Source organism: Pavona decussata, unplaced genomic scaffold (genome assembly GCF_977016875.1).
Source record: "Pavona decussata unplaced genomic scaffold, jaPavDecu1.1 SCAFFOLD_233, whole genome shotgun sequence".
NCBI lineage: Eukaryota > Metazoa > Cnidaria > Anthozoa > Scleractinia > Agariciidae > Pavona > Pavona decussata.
In genome coordinates this window covers 3,311,729-3,335,872 of record NW_028145638.1, presented here as the reverse complement: position 1 = coordinate 3,335,872, position 24,144 = coordinate 3,311,729, and the positions used below count along the sequence as shown (strand labels likewise).

Here is a 24,144-nt window from a genome sequence, read left to right as displayed (position 1 = left end):
TTCAAAATTTCACACGCCTCAAGAGAGATTTCCGAGATAAGGCGGTGCTCGAAACACTAAAAGCTCAATATTTTGAGAGCGTGATTTTTAAGCCAAAGTTGAAGGAGGAATTTAGAATAATAACCTTTATGCACGGGTACACTTTTCATGCAATCAGTCGCGAGCATGTACTGCAAACTTGACGATTGCGCATGCGCTCTTTTGTTGAAGATGATATGTTGTAGACCGACCCCCCCCCCCCTTCCCCCCCTTGGGGACAAGGAATTAAGTCAAAATATATGATGTAGAACAAAGATCAACTCGTGTGCCTGGTATTTTGTTGATGTATTGGCGATGTTAAATGCAAATCCAAGAAAAAGCGAACAAGTTAACAGTGTATACGCTAAATAAAATTTCGTGTTCAGCAAAGGTTGGGCTAAAAAGGTACCTCACTTGGCTGCTTTAGAATAGACACAATATAGCTGAACCCTGATCCAAAGGTCTTGACGGAATTCATGGAGGGTGGGAAAATGTTAATTTTACCAGAGATGTGGCTGCTGTGACTGTGAATGACAAGAAGGGTATGATGTTTTGAATTAGTTTTCTCGGTTCGCCGGCCACGCAGGCTATCGGGAACAGATCATTTTCAGCAGGTAAATATCCTTTCGTATTTTCAAGCTGTCAAAATAAACGTTACTGTTTATTTATTGTTTGCATCAGGAAAAGCCTTGCTATACGAGGCTCGCAAGACCGATGGACCGGTTGCCAAAGGTGCCGTGGGAGTCCTGACATATTACATCCCAAAGCTCTCCAAGACATTAGCTGTCATGTTCTCTGTTCCGTTTGATTACAACCTCTACGACAACTGGTGGAACGTGAAACTTTACAGAGAAAAAAAACGGGCCAGCCAGGAAGTTTACGAGGATTTGTACTACGCGGATAAACCGCTACCGTTCAAGGGAGATAATGGATGGCATAGAAGATCCTTAGGAACAATGCTTAGAATCCGGGGCTCCATGGCTAGTTCTGGTCAGGCCATCTTGGAACTTCATGTCAAAAAAGAAAGTCTATAGGCTTAGAATTGTTGTGCCACTCGCCTACACAAACATGCTTTGTAGCTGGTGCGCGCATTTTTAGTCTGATAAAGGTTATTTGGGTGCCCTTTTTAATGGGCCAATGTTCTTGTAAAGATTTATTTGTTGTTATGCGTATGTTTTGTTTGATGTTAACGCAAGGTACTGCATGCAAATTAAACTTGTCTTCAAACAGCAATCTGGAAAAACAGCGATAGTTATCGTTCGTTTAGTTTCTTATAAGCTACAAAAGCATGACTGTTATAAGTCTATTTACTCGTACTACACATTGTAAATCGTACATTGGAGATAACAATAAAAGTGAACGCCTTTGAGAAGAGAAGCTTCTTCAGTTGTTCTCACAAGCGGAGCAAGTTCAAAATGCTGGAGTTAAGGTGATCATTTAAATTCCAATTGGATGGATGGTTCCCGGTTAAATTTGTCGTTCAAGAAATATCGAAAACTACAAAACATCTACCATGAATAATATCGTCTTGTCGTCTAAAATATGTGACTAAATGCAAATCTTCATCTACTCAGTGTGGGGTTCATTACTACCCTTCATTTGAGTTATGCTATGAATACGATTATTTAAACACTTTTTCATTGCCTTTCTCGTGAGCCATTCATTAACAATGCACAAAATGAAGGAATAGAAATATTTTGGGTGGTTAGGCGATGCCAATTCTTCCTCTCTGACCGATTGTACAGCTAATTGTCTGTAAACTGACTGCCTTAAAGCTTACCCTACATTCTGTTATTGCTCTATTTCGTGTTCTTTTGCCGTCCAATTTGGCTCTCTGTAACAGAATGATGGGTGACAATATTTAACAAATTTAAAGATGAAAAGCCTCTAAAAACCCGAGACAATAAGAACTATGTATTTCTCAGTGGCAAAACATTTTGTTGAACGAAGCCGCAATTAAGTCAAGTATGGCTATTTGTCTGCAAACCCTGGCAAATATATTTAATGACCTGTTTGTTTGTTAAGCGAAGCTTAACGTGTATTAAACAGTGACAAAGTACAAATTCAGAACCTTTTCTGAGGAGTCGCCGTGGTGGTGTAGCGGTAAGCGTTGGCGGGTTGGACTTCCGATGGGAAGATTAAAGGATCGGTGGATCAACCGGCCCTAAGGTGGTCTAGCATCCCATCCTATTTGGAGTATTATTGCTCCTAGTTATTTTATACTTCAAGCCCTGGTTAAGCTTCGGTAGTTGTAGGAATCCTAGCTCAAGAAGAATTCAAATTTTCCTTGCTTAAACTAAGAGGAAGGTTTCACATTTCGGCGCATGTGCATGAATCTAAATACTTTCTTCTCTTTCTTATCAATTTTATGGCATTAAAATCCCACTCACATGTACTTCAGTAATCACATACTATAATTAGTCCAAGCGAAAGGACGGATGACCAAAATCCATCAAAAATTTCATTGCATTACTATGACACAGTCGGATTGAAGGATTTATTCCACGATTGCTGATTTTATGTAAGAAAGTCTAATTTAGGCAATTCAGTGAGCCTGAAAAAGTACTTAAGATATTATAGTATTTCAATAAATCTATGCGGACGTGACCAAGACACCTATGCGCCGTAATGTAACTGACTCTCAGCCTGGGGAATGTTCTTAGTATGTTCTTAAATTTTAGTTAATCTCAGCCTCAGCCTTCTTATAAAAAGGTTCTTATCAAAAAAGTGTATTTGCGTGCGAAATAATGCAATCGCCTCAAAAATCATCAACCATGAAATTTTCACTTGCAAATTTACCACTCAAGTTATCTACTCGCTTCCGAATGGTTCAAAAGCAATGAATTAAATTAAATGGGCTTGCGTCAAAGCGGGCAAGGGAAAAAAATATTTTGATTCATGCACATGCACCGAATTGTGAAACCGTCCCTTTGAAATAGAATGAAATAAAATTGAGAAGCCCTCCTCCACCTCCCAACCCCCGCAACTAAGGTCAAAGGTGACAGTAAGCCAACGTTTTTCAAGAATGTTACGGCTTAGGTCATTGAGAAACGGATTGAAGGATTGAATACGGACGAAAACAAAAAAGAAAGGAAACGGAACACTTAGAAACGCATCTAGAGTATTGGCCTGTTCTAGACGATCAAATTGTGGAGAGCTGAGAAAAGAGCTAAAGTGCGTGGGCACCAAAGATATTTCAAGTGCACCTGGGAGGAAAAGGAAGGAATTGGAGGCTTCGTAAAGAATAATAACAACTCCGAAAAATCGCTTGAAAACTTAAAATATCATGAGTATAAACAAGAAACAAGAAAACGTAAACCTAAAACAAACGTGCAGAAAAAACATTGGGCTAATCTTGTGAAGAGAGCGAACTATGGTGCCAAAAAATCTTATATGCACTAACAATGTTTCAATTTTATCTTTACCATTCTTTTGTACTTAGTTCTAACATTTTTGTTGTACTTACTTGGTTCTATTAGCTGTTAGCTAGGTTTATTAATATTCGTCATCAACTTTCTCGTTAGTCTTATAAATTTACCACAGTTATTCTGCTTGTTTATTGATAATGTTCTTGTATTAAATAAGAACCAAAACACTACGTTTTAACCTTTGTTGTTTTCTGTTTATACTTGTATTTTAAGTTTGCAATTTGTGTTTCGGGATTATTATTATTCCTTTAATACTTCTGACAATTGTCGGCAAAAAAAGGTTTGCGAGGCTTGGCATTATCTAAAAAACAATTTCGATTTCAATGTTCTTGATTTTCTCACAGCCCACTGAAGCTGGCTGTATTGCATTAAAAATTTACCTCAAATTAATTTAGCGCTTGGACGCGTTAACGGACCAAAGGTCCACTTACGAAATTTTGTTTCTATCGTGATGACCGACACCACTGTTTTTTTTCAAGAGCTTTTCTTCAATTCCCAGCCTAAAATCGAATAAAAAAAATTGAATGAGAAGACTTCGAAAAGCTTCAATTTTTTGACGAGAAACTAGCGAGAGCTTCAGTTGACTCTGCCTTTCAATGACAACAGAGTAGCAAGTTCAGGTCACTTGCGTGGAGGGGTGCACTTGTAACACTTGACTCACGCTACGCCTTCGCTTTGCAACAGTTCCCGAAAGAAGGCAAGACCCAGAGATTATGCTAAAGGTCAATAACGTTTGGATGAAATCATGGACTGACGGATATTTTCTTATGTCTAAGAACTGTGCGGTACTTTACAGTCTTCACTGACTATGGTTCGGTAGAAATGAGAACGACGCTTTCATTTAAGCGGGTTTGAGGTATACCTGCTGTCAGTTTCCGAGAACAAGTGCGTGCTCACTCACTGCAGTTTTAAAGTTTTTCAAAAGGTTAGTTCGCCGAGTGTCATGACCATGTTGTTTTCTATAAAATGCTGCTGGTTGGTCATATTAGCTCAGCTCTCAAAAATCTTATTCATGAATAGATTTATCACACTCACTTAGGAGTGTAGCTCGGAAAGCGGTTGAAAATTGAGGGGAAAAAAATCGGTGTAATAAACGTTTTACGCTTAATAAGGTTCACACGTTTTTGAATCTATCACGTTTTGTCCCAGACAACCATCGTGGTTTTAAGGTTTTTTTTCGTTGTGTTTTAAGGATAAATGTTAATTGCAAGAATACAAAGCATTACGTTAATCCACTTGAATTAGTCCGATTTTACCTTTTTGAATAAACGAGTCATTTTACTCGAGTATCATGCCGTACCATTTTTCAAAATATCTGCAATGGTTTTTTAGTTTTCAACCCCTTAGGATTCTTCTTCCTAAAGTCAATAACCTGACTATTCTTCCACTTAAAATAGAACCGAAACGTTCTTTTCGAAAGCCCACATTCCGACGTTATTCTTTCAAATACTCAGTAAAAGCAGCCACAGGCTTATGGGGAACACGATTGCGTTCTTTCTTAAAGCCTAACTAATAACTAAAATAAACCTCACTTTTTTGTATTTCTTATACGTAAAAGTGAAACACACTTGCAATGAAATTGCAGAGAAAATTGGCCTTTTATCTTTTTACTAGCAATAGATGTTTCTTCTTTATTGCAACATGCTGGATATCTGTTCATTCGGATGGCCTTAATCGCCTCCGCAGAAATTTGTATTAAGTTCTAAAGAAAAACGAAAATTTTCTTCGGCAATAAGTCAGCTCAAAAATTTCTTAACACTGGAAAACTAATTCCTTTTGTTTTCGGACAAGCATATATTTCGTTAAAAAGAGACAAAACGTCAGCTAACATTTTCAGTCGTAAAGCCACGCAACAACAGCTCGTAAATGCGGGGGAAAAATTTTCGTTTCCTAAAACGTTAGATTTTACCTGAATCAGAAGCCTTCAATTTGTTGAAAGGGGAGACAATTGTTGCCGTCAAAATTTCGGCAGGAATGTTGAAGACCACATAATACACTCTTGGGCCTATATTAGTTGGCACTTAAAATTCTGGGGGGCGAAGAATAGATAATGTACCTTCTTTCGCTGTTTGCGTCCGTTTCCTTTCGTATCCGTTTCCTTTCGTCCATGCTTGTAGCTCTTGTCTGTTGTCATTCAAATCCGTTTCCTGTTTCACGTAAACCACAACACGCATAACACGCACGTCTTGGATGTTATTTAAACCGGCAACTCACGGTGCAGTTGAGGCCAGTTGTCATCGGACAGCGCTAGAGATTGTCAAGACGTCTTTGGTGAGTTCAACATTCTAGAAAGGTAAATATTTTGGGTATTATTAAGAAATCTACTTTTACAACATCATTATGCTTTCTATCACAGCTTTCAATCCTTCGAACATTTTCCAGTCCAATTTAAAGGGGCATTGTTACGGAGAATTTGCTGTATTAGTTGGTCAAAACTTCACAAATATTTGACAATTTTTTTTCAAACATAAAATTGCTCTTGGAGCACCAGGAGTAAGATATTAAGTGATTTCTCTGAGGAAGACCAAACTATACTACGGCTTCTTTTTTTTTAAGCAATTTCTCCAAAATACACCAGAAAAACTTGAAAACAAATGTTGCAATCCATCTCCATTGTAGCCATCTGCAAGCTCAAAATAATTAATACAAGTTTTTGTGCACTAGTAAGAAAACTGTTAACAAAACTAAGGCACTATTTCAACATTTTCATCGATAAAATATGTTGTTTGGCAATTCAAAGTAAAACTAATCTTAGATGACACTGCTTCGTTAAATGGAGGGAATTCTTCCCAGAATACCACCACTCCATCCTCATGAATGTCCAACGCTTTAAATAACTGGAGGAAATCTTCATTCACTCGCAGCTATGTGACTGATGAAGTATGTGAAAACTAGAAACTGAGATTTATTTTTAAGATTGTCACTGGACTGAACCAATATGTTTGACATTGTAAAAAATTGTTTTGTTTTTCACTGTTTTGCAGGTTAAACATGGACAACCCCAACCTTGTCTTCTCCTTGATGTTACTAATTGCGGGGACTATTATTACTTTGGGATCTCCGATAAAAGACGACGGAAAGGTAAGAGTAGAATTTACTGATGGTAGACTATTTTTGAGCAAACAGCCTGATTTCAAAAATCTTTTCTTTCTTGAAATTCCTTTTGCGATGGCAGTTTCCTTCACTGTGCATACATGCACAATCTCTCAGCTAGGGTCCCCGTATCACCTGGGGACCAAGGAGTGTCTTTTTTTTTTACAATTTTTGATTTCGAAAACACGTTACATTGTGAGCAGGTAAAGACAACAACACCTGACGCTTTTCTCCATAAAGGAACTGGAATAAATGAATGAATGAACGAACGAACGGACGGACGAAAGAACGAACGAACGAACGAACGAACGAACGAACGAACGAACAAACGAATGAACCAATAAACGAACGAACGAACCAACGAAAGAACAAACGAACGAATGAATGAATACCGGTCGAGTAAGATTTGTAAAAGTTTTGTTTTCTTTCAAAGGAAATTGAGGAATTGCTATCAGATGCAGGTTTGAGCAATTTTCCTGAAATGGTTCCCAATCGCAAGGTAACACAACACAAGCTTGATCCAATTTAGTGTTCTTGTTGTAAATGTTTACGAAAATCCATGACTTAAATTTGTTTAAATCACTCTCCAAGGGCCTCATTTTCGGGATGGGGAATAGTATTGAAGGGAATTTATAGCTTCAAAATTAGTTGGGAAAAACAAAAGTTTTAAAGGTGCAGTGTCACTGATTTTTAGTGTGCCTTTGAACGTCGAAAAACATGTTTCAATCCATAGAAATGTTAAAATAATGGTTCAGTATTGTTAACAATTAATATTACCCTACGAGTGTACATAAGCTGGTGTTTGTTATCTTTTGCTGTGGATGGCTTAGATGGAAATGGATTTACACAATTCTTCCTTTGTATTTTGGAGTAATCACTTAAAACTGATTTACAGTTTGTTCTTCATTAGAGACATCAGTTAATATTTTCCTCCTAGTGCTCTCCGAACAATTTCATGTTAGAGAAAAGGTTCTATGTAAATATTTAAGGAGTAGCTTCGATCAAAATACTATCTGAATGATTTTTTCGCCTGACATTCGGCAGCTTATTTTATAGACAGCTTTCTTCTGTTTAAACTCACATATGTGGAATTTCACAGTATTTATATAAGACTTTGTATGAAACTATAAGTGAATGTTACATGATTTTTGAAAGTTTGGAAAAGGACATGAAATGGGATGGGGCTCACAGCCATTTTATCATCCTACTATATATAGCTGTGTTCAGTTATATATTATTCATAATTAAACATAATTATGAGCAACGAAGGCAACCTCGTTTCCAAGCTAGATCTCGGCCCTGGTATGGAGGTTGTATTTGAGGAAGCTGTGAAACGGCTTAGCGAAAGTAGGCGGTAAGAAAACTATGAATAAAAACTGATTGAAGTGACTATTATCTTTTACTACAAGGACCTTGAAGCCCTGCTGATGCGATCTAACCAATCCAACCCACTCTTGGAAAAGCATACTGAAATGTCTCTATACAGACAGGTGAATAAATCCAACAATTTTGTGTTTCTGATTAATATGAAGCTGGCAATTTTTGACATTTGGGCATCATGATCAGAAACCTATGGTGTCATAGCCTCCTACACAGCCGTTCTTTAGCTCGTCGTGTCACGAACTCCTTCCTACGAACGTGACGAGAAGTGCGTGACGTGACGTCTGCGTATAGGAGGCTAATGGTGTCCCGATTTGTAAGCAAGTGTATCACTTGATATTGACTAGAATTTGGCAAATTAGGGCGAGATCAGCACTTTTCTTTTTCATCCTACTTTTCAGCCCAGACTGCTTCATAAGCGAAAACGTCAAAGAAAGAATGAGTCTTGACTAATGCAGTGTAATCGTTGCGTCTGTACTCAAGGTATATTAGTGATATATCGGCGATACTCACATAAAAAAACATTCTGTAAATTACTAAGTTTGAGTTTCATTAGAGTCAGTGTGATACATTAGTGTCGCTTTTACCGGATCGGATTTAATGAAAAACCAGTATCGACCTACGTCACTACCAATTAGAGCAACAGCGTCATAGTAGAATGACAAATTATGGCTCGTGTGAAGAGAATTCGGCAGCGCAGGAAATGATTAATACATGAATGGGATAGTAAAATGACAAGAGATTGAGTTTATTCCATAACAAACAAATACTGTTCTAAACCGTTCTTTTTGTTCCAGGTAGACTTTTGAAACTAAATTTACTTCTCTCCTACACAGGAAGCAAATGACTTGCTTGCTCGAGGCACGAAGACCAAGCGAGGTGAGAATGCGAAGCCGGGACTATGCATACTGATTCGGCATTTAATAAGCTATTTCTTAGTTCAAAATCGTTAAAATTATAAGACGAATTATTAACTGTAGTCTGTAAAACCGAGTTCCGCTCAGTCCAGTTCTAAAGACAACACACGAATACGCAAGTACAAAACATTACTGAAAAGTTAATCATAGCTATTGATAGTGGCGAAAAAGCTTCAGAGAAAACAAAGTGTTTTTCATTTGTTAGGCCAAATTTGTAAAGATGTTTGCTTCGTGTAATTGGTGGTGTTAATCATAGTCTCAGTTCTCAGACTCGTCAAAAACTTATATGTATGAATCATAATATCTCATGAAACACCAGACTGAGATTAGGATCTTGTTCCATTTTTAAATGATTTAGGATCGAATGTCAATCATAAAGGTTTAGTTGTATCAACGACTCTCGCTTCTTGTTTAATGAGCTGAGGGGTTTCACTATCGCCTCGAAGCAAAAGCACTTGCCTTTTGATCTCGTTGTTACACTAGTTTCTCGATGTTTGGAGTTTCTGGTGAAGCATTCACCCTCTTTGTTGATATAGCAACACTTCAAATGCGTTAAACGCTTAATAACCCATTGATTTTACAGCCCATTGATTTTACAGCCCATTTTACAGTTGTGTGCCACGTGACCTGGCCTTTGATTAGAAGCGAGGCCGGGGCTAACTTTATTTTGATACAAACTTCACTGCTTTCATATGGAAATAACACTGTTCCTATGCTAACTAGTTTGCATTTTTGCATATGAAAAGCAGTGAGGTTTGGATAAAAATAAAGTTACCCCAGCCTCGCTTCCAATCAAATGCCAGGTCACCAAGCACAGAACTGTAAAATGAAGTGTTATTTGTTCTTGCTCATCGCTGTGAAAATGGCACCCCCCCGCCCCCTCCCTTCATCAGCTCCGATTTACGAAGCAACCAGCCCGTGATACTTGCTTCACTTTATAAGCTGTCAGTTGTCAATCCTGTGATTCCCTCTAAAGAAACCCTTGACGCGTGGCTAAGTATGTGTCTAATATTTTTTGTTTACAGTTGACCCAGCCACTGTTATCGCCGGTGTTACACTTGGCGCTGTCGTGCTGCAATCAGTTTTGGACGCTCTTGGTGACGTAAGTCGCAAAGTCGCCATCGGCATCGACAACCAGAGTGGCTATAAATGGACAGCACTCAACGTATACTTCTACTCTGGCACTTCAGACAGAGTCATGCCCCATGACGTTGATTCAGGTACTGGAACTGAGTTTAATATGGGGAAACGGAGGGGAGGGGGTGTGGGTAGAGAAGTTGCATGAGGTTAAGTTTGTCATTTTGGATGCAAATTGCACCCAAAAGTGGAAACCAATTCCTTTTAGTACCACAGTTGACATACGAAATTTCTTCATGAAACTGATGGGAGTAGAGGCACTAGTATTCCCCCTCGATAGGACGCTCTTCAATCGTAAATGGCACTACAAAGTCGTTGTAGAACATTTTCAAACAATTTGTTAATGTCTTACTAAATTTAAAGGCTTACAAACTGTTCGCAGGTAGTAGCAGTTTTTGTCGTGCTGCTACCCAGAAGGAAATTTGTGTTCTCGAATAAAGTTTGCTCAATTAGTGAATTCATTTTGTATAGCCAGAACGCTCCTCAGAATGTTTGCAATGCCAAGGAGCGTGATTATTTGAAGCTCACTCAGATGCTAATAAATCCCAAGACCTTTCCATTTTGCTTTTCAAATTCTTTTCCAATGGAAAGACTATAAGGACTAGCTAGTTAGAAATCCATGCTCATACTGATCCTTTGTGGGCACTCCTATTTTGTTACCATCAGGAAAGGCCTTACTGTATGGAGCACGAAAAACCTCGTATTCCGTAAAAGGTGCTGTGGGAGTGATGACTTACTACATCCCAAAATTGCACAGAACACTGGCTGTCATGTTCTCCATTCCTTATGATTACACCTGGTACAGCAATTGGTGGAATGTGGAGCTAAACTATGGGTATCACAAGGCCGACTACACCATGTACTATGGATTGTACTACGAGGATCCGATGAAAGGGGATCACCATTGGCATGGTAAAAATTTAGGCCAAGGGCTTTATGCCAGGGGTGCCATGTCTGATTCTAGTAAGGCTACTCTTGAGATACATGTGAAAAAATTTGGATCCACTTAACATTCTACCTGACAACCTTTTTTTTTAGTCTATAGAATAACATTTATCATTAGTTGTTTCTGAGCTACGCCGGTGTCCTTCTCCAGTTTCCCATATGACTGAACGTTCTTTTTTTCTGACCTTTCATGACCTTAGAAAAGCTTTGGAAATTTTATTTTTGCGTTCTTTACTTGAAATTATCTCCGTTTCAAATGTTTCAACAGGTCTCTCTTGTTCCAGGTGTGCTTATCAATCACTAGTAATATGTTAGGCCTGTCAGGTGTAGATCAAGTGATTTAATGCGTAGTTAAAGTTGTTGATAATGCAATTTAATTTTTTTAAAGCAATGTAGGACAAAGCAAATGTTTGCTTCTAATATAGGGAATCACAATGAAAGAATTTTGGCCGAAGTCTCAGCAAAGAAAGTTGCCATATGTTTGTCATTTAATTTCAGGACTTTTGAAATAAAAAGTTTTGGCCATTACTGATACTAACACGATTTAATCTGTTCTGATACTTCAGTGCGAACTTTAAGGTAGCTATTTTCGTTACGAAAACTCTTGCTGGGCATTTTTGGTCATATAACATCATTTTGATTACAATACTTTGATCCTCTGAAAGCGCAGGGAATTTATCCCCCTTTATTTCGAAGTTTCAGTAAAGAAAGTTCTAGTTCTCTTCCACTAAGGTGAAATCGAATTTCTAAGGCGACTAATTTAAAAATTTTAAGTCTGAGGCAAAATTCTTTGGGTCCCCCAGGATCAGCAGTTGTGCTGGCTATTTTTTTAGATAACTATTTTTGCAAATTTCATATCACCTTTTTGGAAAATCGCTAAAAATTAACCGTGTCTTGTAGAATATTAGCTGGTAGCCAATCAGAATTTGCGCTCCTTTACTTATATCCGGGGGCTTTTTTAGTAATAAATTGCATGCTGCCGTAAGAAGTAGGCTTTAAAAAACCAAAATCGCTTTACTTTTCATGTTTTGTTAATTACAACTGCCAATGAAAACTTTAAAAGCCAACAGTAGTTATTCTGAAAACAAGTTAATTGCTTCAACCGAAACGGAATCAGTCAGTTTTAGTTTTATCGATTTCTAGAAAGGGTCAGTCAGTGGGTTAAGAACTTGTTTTAGTTTGAATTTATGTCTCTTAACGAGTTCCGCTCAGAAATTGTGGTTTTCATTCAGTTTTACAAGATTTGTTAATAACCTGAAATAAGATAGTGGTCCTGAGAGAAAATACCTGAGTCCTCTTAACGGAAAAACCCTTTTAAGACGCCATTTTAGTTATCATACATTTAACAACCTGTTAGTTTTCGGATCCAGAATATTTTTAAATATTCATAATCAAAACACTGTGAAGTCAGCAAAAACACATTTTTATAGTTCAGCTGACCTGTTGAAAGATTTTTTAAAATACTTTTACTGACTGATTCAAAATTCAGGAAGCTTGAGGAGTAAGTAGGTTGTTATAAAGTTGAGACCAAGCGGCCCCAGGTTGCTCATCAACACTCTATAACTCATTATGTATCTGCTCATACTGATATCTTCTTTTACTTGAAATGTAACAGGTACCATTTTACGACCAATCATATACTAAACTTACTGTACGACTTACTGACAATGTTTTGGAGTGGAATAAACTAATGTTGGAACCAAAGTTCTTTGAGTTTTATTGTTGTTTCCTGTATTTTAGTTGTAATGCTATCTTTGTGGTTCTGGTCCCAAGAAAGTTAGGGCGCTTTCCCGCAAGCGACTGAGTGCTTTTTGTAATTCTATGATTTTATTTTCTCCCAAGAATTGTCAAAATGAGTTAGAAATCCAAAGGTCCTAGAGACAGCCGTGTTCATTTACATGCTCGCGGGAAAATTGTGCTTTTCTGGTTAATTGACTCCTAGTTCAGTTAGCTCTTTTAACTCGATTTCTTCAGCGCCAACTGGCCGAGTAACCTTGGGAAAGGGAACGGCATAAACAATGCCCTAGCGCGAGAAATGACAAAGCAATAATGGCAAATAAAGAAATGACCACGTGCAGTCGCATTGATCAGTCGGTGATACCAGACTCTAAACGACAACGTGAAATTTGGTTGCAACAGTAACTTGTTCTCCTGCAAGGCTTTGTAAGTAAGTTGTACAATCTAGCTTAGTACATTCGAGATGTATTGGTATGCGTCTGGTCTTAACAAACTACAATTGCATTTTGACCAAGATGAACCGGCGATCCATTCACTACACCTGACAACTGTTACATACCACCAGAAAATCACAACTACACCAAATGGAAAGATTTAAAATAAATAAAAATAAATAAATCACGTTATTTAAGTGTCAATGTATTTAGCGCAGAACACTAATTGGGGATACTTCCCAGATCGAGTTGGAATTTAGAAGTGTTGGTTTTTGAGGAGAGGAGAAAACCGGAGTACCCGGAGAAAAACCTCGAGACGAGAACCAACAACAAACTCAACCCACATATGACGCCGAGTCCGGGAATCGCACCTGGGCCACAGTGGTGAGAGGCGAATGCTCTCACCACTGCACCATCCGTGCACCGATTTGCACTCTGATAATTTTTTTTTAGCAAAGTGGAGAGGCCTGGACTGAGATGATTTGGGATGAAATGTCGCTTTGGAGCTTAAAAGTAAGATCTGCCAAAACCGCCATGCAGTATAGAGGTTATTTCAAGAAAATAAAGCCGAACAACAAATTCTCAATTGAAATTATTTTTGAAGGCCCAAGTACAACGCTTAGAGAAAACATCATTCAGCCACTGGGCGAACTGAAGAAAGACAAACTGGGGTGAGTTTTGAAAATATTCAAACGAAAACATGGTTAACAGTCTTAACAAGTTACATTTAGTATTGAGTTGTATTTACATTCACAATCGATGAGCGTTTTATTACGTTTAGCTTCAAAACACAATACATTTAGGGTTAGGCTGGTTACAGTCATACTTTATTTTTCCACGGTTAATCTTTTAGAGAGCTTCACAAACAAAAATGTACCTATACTAATTTATTTTATGTAACATTATACTTAGTACAGTAACTAACAGTGCAAAAAATTAGATATAAAGAAAACTAAGTTCTGCTTTACTAGGATGCTGTGGGCTTATCATTACAATATAAAGAGAATTACTCAGTTCGGAAATTGTGACAGAGTATTTGTCACCTAAACTCCCCCAGTGATGACGATGGTCTAATGTGCTGAGGTAAGCTGTTTCACAGCACCGTACCATTGTCACTAAGGTTTCGTTTGTAATAGTCTGTGAGCGCGGGGAAGTGGAATTGTGCGCTTATACTCATTTATAAGATATTCAGTCATTTCTGGTAATGAATTTAGTTTAGTATTGTGGGGTATCATTGTGCAAAGTATTCCACTTAACAAATAGATTCCATGTTGCCGAGCGTCTGTTCAGTAATAGATCACAGATGACGTCAAAATGTTGTGAGAACAAAAAAGTGGCACACGAGGCGCAGCCGAGTGTGTCACTGATGTTCTTACCATATTTTGACGTCTTCTGTGATCTATTACTGAACAGACGCACGGCAACATGGAATCTATTTGTTTTATATAATAAAGAAGCAAAAGTTGTTAATGGTGATATCATCTATGCGCCTGTCCTCCAATAGATCATAAGTAAGAACCAATCAAAATGCGTGTAGAATTCAGCTTATTATATAAATTAAAATGGATTTAGTGATTATATGCTGATGACATTTATAGGACATTTGACGTTAAATTTCGTTACATTTAGCGTTAATTTCTAACATCTACCACTGGGATTATATTTAGAATTGTCATTACACTTAACAGCGAAACAACTCTCACTTAATGGGTTTAACTTTTTCTACATGTATCTCGAGGGTGGCGCAACTAGACTCAGACATGGCACACTTGACGCCGAGCCCCAGATTCGAGCCTAACTTTTTACTCTGAGCCCAGTTGTTATCCCCCTTTCGCGGTTTGCCATTGTACATCGCTTTGAATGTGGCTTCGTCTGGCTGTTTATGGCCCGGGAAAAGTTGAACATCATAGTAATTGCTGTTGAGATTGTAAGGAACGGAGAACATGACAGCCAATGATTGTTTGATTCCTGGGATATCGTACGTCAACACTCCCTCAACACCCTTAAGGCTCCATGATTTTTTGTGTGCTCCAAAAAGTAAGGCTTGACCTGATGGACACAAACTAAGGATGGTAAGTATGAGCACAAACGTAGCTAGTATAATTGTTGTTGCTAACCATGTGCAATACTAGAGAGTGTCAGCAGGACAAGAGGTGGAACTCGACCAACAAACTGAACAAACTGCTCAGCCTAAGAAAACGTTATATCAAATAGCGTTGTCGAATTTTAAGGAAAGCGAATTGTTAGTGAGTCGATTTCAGCCGCAGTCAAGTCTTGTTTTGCCGGAGCGGTAGGCAGAAGACTTGTGACCCACGTTCATTCGTACAACTGCCGGTCGAGTAAAGCCGGTGAACCATATTTTCTCATAGTACGTTATCAGTCTTGCTTTTACACGTTAATTTTTAGTACCTGACTTAACGAACGTAGGCAAGACCATATCTGTGGTGCCAGACCGGAAGTAGACGGTGATTGCTGTCCATGGATATCCACTCTTGTTTTCAATGCCAATGGCGATCTTCCGCTTAGAGTCGGCAAGGTTGGTTAAAAGTGATGTCAGCTCAGTACGGCCAAGTTTAGCACCAGGTATAATATTAGGTAAGCCTATAGCAGAGACGGCAATGAAAGCAATTAACAATAGTCAGGGGCATCCAACAGCTTATTTCGATGGATGTCTGTTCGGATGGGCTAAATCGGCTCAGACAGAAAAATCGGTCAGCTGAAAATTTTTCGTTAACACTAGAAAAATAATTTCTTTCCTTTTCGAAGGGGCAAATGCGTTATTAAAAATGCGAAAAAAAGACTCAGAAGGCATTTTCGTAAAACCAAAACGTTTCCTAAACTTTGTGGAAAGAAATTTTTAGCTAAAGCATCTGAACTGACCAATCTGTATTAGCTTACATAGTAACAGATACAAACTGCAGTGATCCAAAGTTTAGGGCATAATAAATGTCATGCGAATGTACTAACATAAACTAGGCTAATTAGAGAGGACAGACTCAAACAACGGCATCTTGTAAACATATAAGAATGTCCGTTAAAGTTCAGTTTGCAAATTTTTTTGATCCTCGAGCTAAGAAATGTTATTGATGATAGTCCTAATCTCGTACCCAGATCTCAGTCGGTTCGGGAATGTCTAAATGTGAGCGTGACTTCTTTGTTTGGCAATGGAAAATAATTAGAGCTCACTGTAATGTAATTGAGTTGGTCCTCACTTCGGCCTGGAGCTGATACTGCACAATCTTATCATCAGCCATTTCTAGCGGGAACTACGTTGAGAACCACAACGCTAGTATTGCACACGAAAGTTATTTATTTCAGGTAAACAACGGTAAGGTACTCTGAGACATTCTGGACATGAAGCCATAGTTTCACCATTATACCACCCGAGTTAAAATCAGTGTTAATTGAGCTTTTTATGTGCTTGCGTTTTTGTGAGTGGTGAAGAGAATTAGAATGCTCCGGTGCAATTAACAATCCGTCTTTGCATTCTTTCCTTCTTGTGAAATGTGATTGGTTAAGATCTGATACTTACCTAGCTTGGCCTTTTTGCTGCCTTTATCACTGGAAATTAAATGGAGGTTGGTCTCTGATTCCTGTGAACGAGTGAAGTAAGTAAGTGGCGAAAATCTGAAACAAGAGTGGACAACTAAAATAGCGCTCTTGTGTCTCACGGAATATGCTCAAAAGCTTCTCATTTTACTATCCTATTTATGTATTTATTAAAGATGTGGGCTGACTCTTCTAACACGACTGGTCCTGCGAGCTGTTCAAAACACAGCAAAACTCGTAAAAATATAGAGTGGACACTAGGACATGTTGAGAAGGAGGGGAAAAAGTCAGTCTTTAGACTCAACTGTAACGCATCGAATGAGAATCAAAGGCTGTGTGACTATAACCTGAGTATCAGGCCTTCCTAAGGGGAGGGGGGAGTCGAGGGGAGTGGGAGTACCCTCCGCCCCGAAAAGCCTGATACTCAGACTAGTGTGGCTACTGCCAAAAAGAGAGGGCTGCCCAGGACTACCAGCGCGGAGAGTACAAATATCATTTGTGAGCTAGACTTCAAAACAGTCGTTTTGCTCTTTGAATTTGCAAAAGAAGATGCAAATCGCGAACAGCGCTGAAATCGTAGCCTCAAGCGCCCGAGTTTCGCTCGTTTCGTCGCTCGCCCATGTAATGCTTTTCGTTCGAGGATTTTGCGCGTTCTCACAAACACCAACGCAAACGAAAAAAGGACTCAAGATTTTGCTGTCTCTTTGCAAGCAAATGTTAGAACACTAAATTCAATTATACATTTTAAGAGTTACCTTCTGATTAGACGCCCTTTCAGGGTACTTGTCTAAGTCCCAATGTGATCGCAGTTCTTCTAGCTCCTGTATATAGAAATTTATTTACACTCGATTGAAAAAACGTTGTCCCGTGCAAAGTTTGAACGATGCGACCTGATGGAGTTATAGGGTGATCTAATTAGCATGCGCATTTTTCAGCGTCAAATATAAAAAACGGCACGTGCTTTTATTTTCTAACAAGAAAAATGTAAATAAGTTCATAGCTCAAATGCTTCCCAGAAGGCTCGTAGTGTTGGGTCTTATCGTTCATGGTCCATGCCTTTTATCCGACAACGCACTCTCGATCCCAGAGCTCTTCCCTTTTGCGCATGACTGACGACGGGAAGGGTTCTTGGTGCTGACCAAAAGGAAAGCGGGCTCTGGGAACGAGATTGCCGACAATGTTTTTTCAATCAGGTGTAAATATTTGTCAAGTTTGAACTGGTAAATTGGAATTATTCAAGTTTATCTACTCTGCTGACAGACAAAGTGTGATCAAAAGGTTAAAAACGCTCCTATGGAAGCAGCTGATACAGAGAACCTGGCCACAAACATGGTAAGGACGGACGTTAGGTTACATGTTGACGACACAGCGGCAAAATGAGTGCGCATGCTCCAGAATTTTGTGATTCAAGCATGAATCGATTACGAATGCTCCACTTCAATCGCCAAATTCACGCCTGTTACCACAATATTTTTTTGTTGAATAAGATCTGTGATAGAGGAAGGTTGAAGGAACCTTTCCTGAAAGCGACAACCTTATCTACTTTGATTTGGGCTTATGCCACTCATTTTGCCGCTGTGTCCATGTTGACTCAATCTCGTTCCCAGAGCCCACGTGTCTTTTGGTCAGCGCCAAGACACGTGTCTTGGCGCTGACCAAAAGACACGTGGGCTCTGGGAACGAGATTGATGTTGACTCATATGTTTCGCGCATGCGCAAGCTTACTACATTTTCCTCTTGTAATGGGGTGATCTTTAATGCCGTGAAGGGGTCCGTAGCTGTGACAGGAATTTAAGAGAAACGAGATTTTGCAAGCACGATCTTTAATCTGACACAGTGTCGTCAGTAAATTCTATTCGTAGCCAACCTCGTTCCCAGGCCGCTGGGAACGAGGTTGTATTCGTACCTTGCCGTTTGGATGATCGTCTTTCATTGGGGTTCCCAAGGTAGTAAAAGTCCCCAAAACCAGTAACAGGAAAGAACACACAAGGGTGGTATGGTTCATGTTTAACCTAGTAGAAAAACAAAACATTTATTAACAGTGACACTTATATTGGTGAAAAATGAAACATTTCAACACCTAGCTTTTAAAAAAAAATCTCAAAACATTAATAATTCATGAAGAGAAACAAAGAAAATCACTTTCTTGACCGAACCTCAGGGTTTGAAAATGACCTTATTTGTCGCAAGATTGAATAGATATTACTAAACGTTATCGGGGACGCAGCTCAGGTTTTCTTAATTTAAGCGTTGGGCTTTAAATTGTGTTTTAAGAATAAGCTGTGATAAACGTTAAAGAACTAAAAAGTTTGAAAGTAAAAGTGCATTTCTAGATAATAACGATAAAATTTATCTTTTTTTCTAACCAAGGTGGACTTGCACACTAATTTTCTGACAATCTTCACCGCAAACTAATGACAACTGCCAAGCGAATAACAGGAGATGGACGCAAACATGAACGAAATTAACGAAATGAAACGTAAGTGAAGGAAACGAAGGAAATGAGAGCAAATTTGCCATTTTGATTTAACTTTTTAAGTAGCCCATCGAATGTTTTTGTAAATCAACTCACTGGAGTCAATAATTATAACATTCTTGTTGTTTAACCTAAAACTAGGATAGGGGCAGGATTTTAAACAAACATCAGTTCATCTCTTTTTGGAAGTTGTGGAGGAAAGGAGCAAAAAGGGCTGCGAAAAAACGTTACCACATTAAAACTTAATGTGCTTTAAACCTGCTCAAGTGGACTCTAAAATTCTGAGGAGAGTGGCGATGGATAGATAATTTGAATTCTTTCGCTCCCTTTTCCCTTCAGTTCCACTTAAAATATCTTTCGTGCTCACAAACCCTCTTTTGTTAGCTCCCCACTGGAAATCTGTTCTACCAACCTTGTATATCAACTGACTGATTGTTCTTCTCCTCTCCCCGTCAAAATGAAGTGGACAATAAAAGTCTGGAGGAAAAACGGTTCAAACGATGATGGAAGCAGTTTATTTAATTATTCTTACTAAGATCTCAAAAATTCCTCTAAGGGCTATGCATTATTCACTTTCATTGTCAGGTAACATAGTCTGAAATGTCAGCCGTCTACTCCCCCTAACCCACAGGGGGCGCGGGAGAGAGACCCTCTCCCCCGCGCCCCTGTGGGTTAGGGGGAGGAGACGGCTGACATTTCAGACTACAGGTCACATAGTGTAAATGTTTGTGAGATTTCGAGTCATTATTTTACTTTGTCGATAAACCAAACAATATAAATCAACAAAATTAAACAAGACAGTCAGAACTTGACACAAATAAGTGTGAAGAACCATCAGTTAAAGCTTTCATGGAAAGTGAATATGAACTTTGGTTCTGGTTCTCCTTCAAATTGGTTGAAAAAGTGGCTTTGGACCAATTTGAAGCAATTTCGGAGAATTAATTTTAGATGTTGAAAACCACTCTAGCTAGGAGAGCTTTCCAAATTTCAAAAATATGACCAAGCCACGACCTGTTTTCTTAGTATTCACAGTAAAAATCCACAGAGTGCTCTATGTTTCACTACCGGCGAGTTCAAATTACTACTTGCTCTAATTTTAAACATGCTTTCTATGCCTTTCAGACTTGGCCAAACGTCCGCGTCATTCCTTCTTTATGCAGGATAAAGTTGAAAATCTGCTGTACTTACCTTTTTACGACTGCACCGAGGTATTCAATTCTCCTCTATTCGTCAGAGCAAATTTTGTAATAAATTTTAAGTATTCGACGCCTGTTTTTGTTTCAAACGACGATACAACCAGTTATCAGGTAATATGATATCAACTACCATTAAGGGTTATGCATTATTCATATCATTGTCAGGGTTACGAGATTGTCTCTCATTATTAAATCAGAAAAAATTTCGACACCGAAAGAAAGCTTCACGCATTTGTTTCCGAATTCCTTAGCTACAATGCTTTTTAACGATATTTTTAATTAATGACCGTAGGAAATCGATTTTTGTCGTCATGAAGTAAGAATTTGGCCGATACGTACGTACACTTCCAGGGGCGGGGATATTCCTCGTAATTTTTGGTGGTGGTGTGCAGCTCGGTTCTCCAAACCCCAACCCTATTTCAGACCAAAATGTCATTTTCCTGTACCCTTTTTCAGACCTGCCCTTTAAAAATTCATACCCATTTTCAGACCTGGTTTTTAGAATCCATACCCGTTTTTAAACTTTCAGACCAAAATGGCTAAAATCTATACCCTATTTCAGACCAAACTGCTCCAAAGCCATACCCTTTTGTGCTCCATACCTATATAGCTTATTTAGGGGGAGTACTCCCCGGGTGTATAGTTGACCATAGACAAGAGAAAGTAAGGGGCAGAGAGGAAAAGTAAGGGGGTTAGCTGGGCTATGGAAAATTCGCTAAAGTTATTTTTGAATGTCGCTTAAAACGCATGTCGGTTTACCGAGACGTCCGCAACAAACGTCACTGTGATCACTGGCAGCCCAAGCTCGCGTCACTAGAGAGCGTGTCATAATTAATTTCTAGTGGGCATGATGACCTTTGAGTGCAAGCAGCCATTGAGAATTTAAACGCATTATAAGACTTTGTATGGGAAATAAAATACTGTCGATTATGAAGTTTAAAAACGCTAAATTTACTTTCATTCAATAAAACGAATAAAACTGCCAAGCTCGCGTCACTAGAGAGCGTGTAATAATTAACAACTTGTGGGATATTGACCTTTGAGTGCAAAGCGGTACTGGGTTACAGGCAGCCGTTGAGAATTTGAACGCATTATACGACTTTAGAGGCACTGCCACAGAGATTTTTCTGTATGTTGGTCAAAACTACAGTGTACTCACTTGCCTGTAACAACCTGTTTTCTGACATGAATTTGCTCTTACAGCACCAAGAGGAAAGTATAAAATCATTTTTGTGACGAAAATAAACTAAAATCACTCAGTTTTTAGTATTTCTCTCTGAAAATACACTGGAGGAACTTGAAAACACTAGCCAACCTTTCCAAGTTGCAATGTACATGTACTTCCATTCTAGCCATCTGCAGCGACAGACAAATGATTACTGTTTCTGTGCACTAGTAGGATTACTGTTGACAAAACTGAACCATCATTTACAGATATACATGCAAATATGTTTTGTGGCTACATTCAAAGTGACAATTGAAGCATAAATGACACTGCCCCTTTACACCTCAGGTTATTACATGACTTGCCAGGTTTTTTTTTTTAGCAACACGCTGGTTGAACGAAAAAATTTAAGGCATTAATTTCGACTAGCCAGCAAAGAAATAAATAAAAAGCTAACTAATAAAGAATGATATTTTAACAGGGAGCCCACGTCAATGTGGTTCTCAGAAGGGGCTCTGCATGAAATAAATTACAACAGCGAAATTAAGCTAAAAATTGAAAATAAAAGAATTCAAATAATGAGCATAAAAATTCATAGCAGTGTTAATTAACAGGGCACACTGTACTGCTACATGGGTTCTTTCACTTATTTTATTCTTGTTTGTACTTTATAGGATCACATTTATAGTGTTTCATGCCCAGTGTAAGTAGATAGAAATGTGTCTACCAAGCCATAGAAGTATTGAACAACTTCAGTCAAAACTGCAATACCCTAACAGAGATTCCCCCTAGGAACCAGAGACTATTTTATCGCGACATACGGGTAAGTTAATGAGCATACACGTAGCAACAGTAACAGTCAAATTTTATCCTCCTGTCCTCTTGGATTCCTTCCCATGACTACTACACCCACAGACTTTATGCTGTTTGAGACAGGAGGGTAATTCCCAGGAGAAAAAAGATAATCTTTTGAATTCATATCCATTGTTTTTGCTAAGCTAACTTAAGCTCTGCCTGTGACAGTGTACTAAGCAAGTCAAGTAAATTTAACCCTTTAACCCCTAATAGCAAACAAAAAAATTCTCCAATCTTGTCCACATACTTTTCTTATAAAATTTAATTGGGGAGAAGGCATTAAAACATCAAGGAAATTTACCTTGGGTGATCATATCCTTAATTCTCATGACCTCAGGGGTTGAATTAGCATATTGATATGACAAGGACTAAATTTGATGCTGATCACTGTTAGGGCTTAAAGGGTTAAACATTGTATAGCATTTTCTTATAAAATGTCCTTGGAAAATAAGCTATCCCGCTGAACTTCTTTGTATCCAGTCATTAAGGCAGAGTAGAAGCTACAGTATTCAGTCTATAAGAACAAAAAATAATGTTAGCCACCCACTGTGTAATTATAGTGACATCCCAATAACAGGGTTCTCATTAGAAGGCAGGACCCGGGTACCAGTACCAGGATACACAAGAGTCGGTACCTGCCTACTTTCAAACTGAACATAAAGAAATTCACTTCAAGTGTAATTTTCTGCCCAGCTACTCTCCTATAGGTGCCCCCCCCCCCCCCCCTACTTCAAAACTTAATGAAACCCCTGCAATAAGCAAGAAAAATTATAGCCTTGAATTCACATGACTCCAAATTGTCTTTACAGATTACATCTGCACATTACCTAGCAGACTTCAAGTGTGACACCACGACCGTAGCACTAGTAAAGGGTCCTGTCCATGGAGGAGGTAATATTCATTTATGTGTACCAAAATATAATAATACAGCAAGCAAACTACTTGTATCTCATTCTGAGAAAATGTTATATTGACAGTTCCTTTTAAACAATATGAAGGACATTGCTTTTTTGAGCTGTTAACAACTAGCATTTTAGCAATATCAGCCATCTGTTTCAAAGGGTTTGATTTGGATGCACAAAGATGTTTTGCTGTTATACTGGGGTAGATTTTACACTTGGGCGTCTGTGTTTTGTTCCTAATTGTGTCAATAACAAAATGCTTGAATATGCTTGGTTCTTAACAGCCCATATTTATAGCTCAATTTTGCTATGTAACTCCAAAACTGTCCGATTTGACCTGTCCGATTACTAGAAGCTTGTAATCCGACAGGTCAAATCGGACAGTTAAAGAACCAATGAAAATCAAGTACAACAAATGTCTTTAGCCAATAAAATTTCACTACATTTTGTTCAAATATTGACGGACATGTATTTTAATTAAAAATATACTTTTTTAAAAAATTATCTTCATGTGGTCGAACTTCCACATCCAAAGTTGAAACCAGTCAATAATTTTTTCTTTGGAATCAATTTCTTACGTTAATAAATATTCCAAGACTGAGATTCTAGCATTTTGTTATTGGCACAATTAATTGGTAAATAATAGGACTTCGTGTCGTACAATTCAGGGGTAGTCAGGCTCGTAATTTCAAATCGGCCGAGCGCATATTTGAAATTACTTGCCCGATTACCCCCTGAATTGCACTCCACTCAGTCCTATTACCATTACTTATAACTGTCATTTCATTATGCCAGGGTACTTAATATTGGAGTTATGTTCCACGCATATCAATGTAACTACATTTCGGCAGGCTGAATCTTGAGTATTGTTGACGCTTTAGTGGGGAGTTAGTTAAATTTGGTTTCCAAAAA

The 24,144-nt window shown here is 38.4% G+C and overlaps 3 protein-coding genes and 2 long non-coding RNA genes across 9 annotated transcripts in view; 3 read left to right on the top strand and 2 right to left on the bottom strand.

Annotated features, from left to right (window-relative positions):
• LOC146458429 (DELTA-actitoxin-Afr1c-like) overlaps positions 1–1,606 on the top strand; it is a 4,246-nt gene extending 2,640 nt beyond the window's left edge. Inside the window, exon 4 of the mRNA XM_085090864.1 lies at positions 700–1,606. Coding sequence (XP_084946990.1) covers positions 700–1,052 — 353 coding nt within the window. The 3' untranslated portion in view covers positions 1,053–1,606. The remainder of the gene's footprint in view (positions 1–699) is intronic.
• The window catches only part of LOC146458428 (uncharacterized), a 19,038-nt gene extending 13,411 nt beyond the window's left edge, over positions 1–5,627 (bottom strand). The window contains exon 1 of the long non-coding RNA XR_014858270.1: positions 5,503–5,627. This is a non-coding gene — a long non-coding RNA (uncharacterized LOC146458428). The remainder of the gene's footprint in view (positions 1–5,502) is intronic.
• The window catches only part of LOC146458426 (DELTA-actitoxin-Oor1b-like), a 19,437-nt gene continuing 892 nt past the window's right edge, over positions 5,600–24,144 (bottom strand). The window contains exons 2-7 of one of the 5 annotated variants that reach the window (XM_085090934.1): positions 19,527–19,591; positions 18,545–18,650; positions 17,394–17,459; positions 16,622–16,682; positions 15,499–15,690; positions 13,433–15,138 (exon numbers count right to left, since the gene is read on the bottom strand). In XM_085090934.1, the coding sequence (XP_084947060.1) occupies positions 14,789–15,138; positions 15,499–15,690; positions 16,622–16,682; positions 17,394–17,459; positions 18,545–18,643 (768 nt within the window). In that variant the 5' untranslated portion in view covers positions 18,644–18,650; positions 19,527–19,591 and the 3' untranslated portion in view covers positions 13,433–14,788. Of the gene's footprint in view, positions 5,732–13,432; positions 15,153–15,498; positions 15,691–16,621; positions 16,683–17,393; positions 17,460–18,544; positions 18,651–19,526; positions 19,708–24,144 lie in introns of those variants that run through there. The other 4 variants (XM_085090935.1, XM_085090937.1, XM_085090933.1 and 1 more) reach the window with 4 other exon arrangements.
• LOC146458427 (DELTA-actitoxin-Oor1b-like) lies at positions 7,000–11,072 on the top strand. Its single transcript, XM_085090562.1, has 5 exons — positions 7,000–7,038; positions 7,949–8,029; positions 8,756–8,798; positions 9,862–10,056; positions 10,640–11,072. Exons 1-5 carry the CDS (start codon positions 7,021–7,023, stop codon positions 10,981–10,983), a joined length of 681 nt encoding a protein of 226 aa, XP_084946688.1. The 5' UTR covers positions 7,000–7,020; the 3' UTR covers positions 10,984–11,072.
• LOC146458424 (uncharacterized) overlaps positions 22,165–24,144 on the top strand; it is a 20,229-nt gene continuing 18,249 nt past the window's right edge. The window contains exons 1-2 of the long non-coding RNA XR_014858275.1: positions 22,165–22,298; positions 23,140–23,602. This is a non-coding gene — a long non-coding RNA (uncharacterized LOC146458424). The remainder of the gene's footprint in view (positions 22,299–23,139; positions 23,603–24,144) is intronic.

Excerpts from the sequence above, each read along its gene's own strand:
- LOC146458427 (XM_085090562.1), top strand. Across the intron at positions 8,030-8,755 it reads AAATGTCTCTATACAGACAG|GAAGCAAATGACTTGCTTGC; the intron begins GTGAATAAATCC and ends TCTCCTACACAG. Across the intron at positions 10,057-10,639 it reads GCCCCATGACGTTGATTCAG|GAAAGGCCTTACTGTATGGA; the intron begins GTACTGGAACTG and ends TGTTACCATCAG.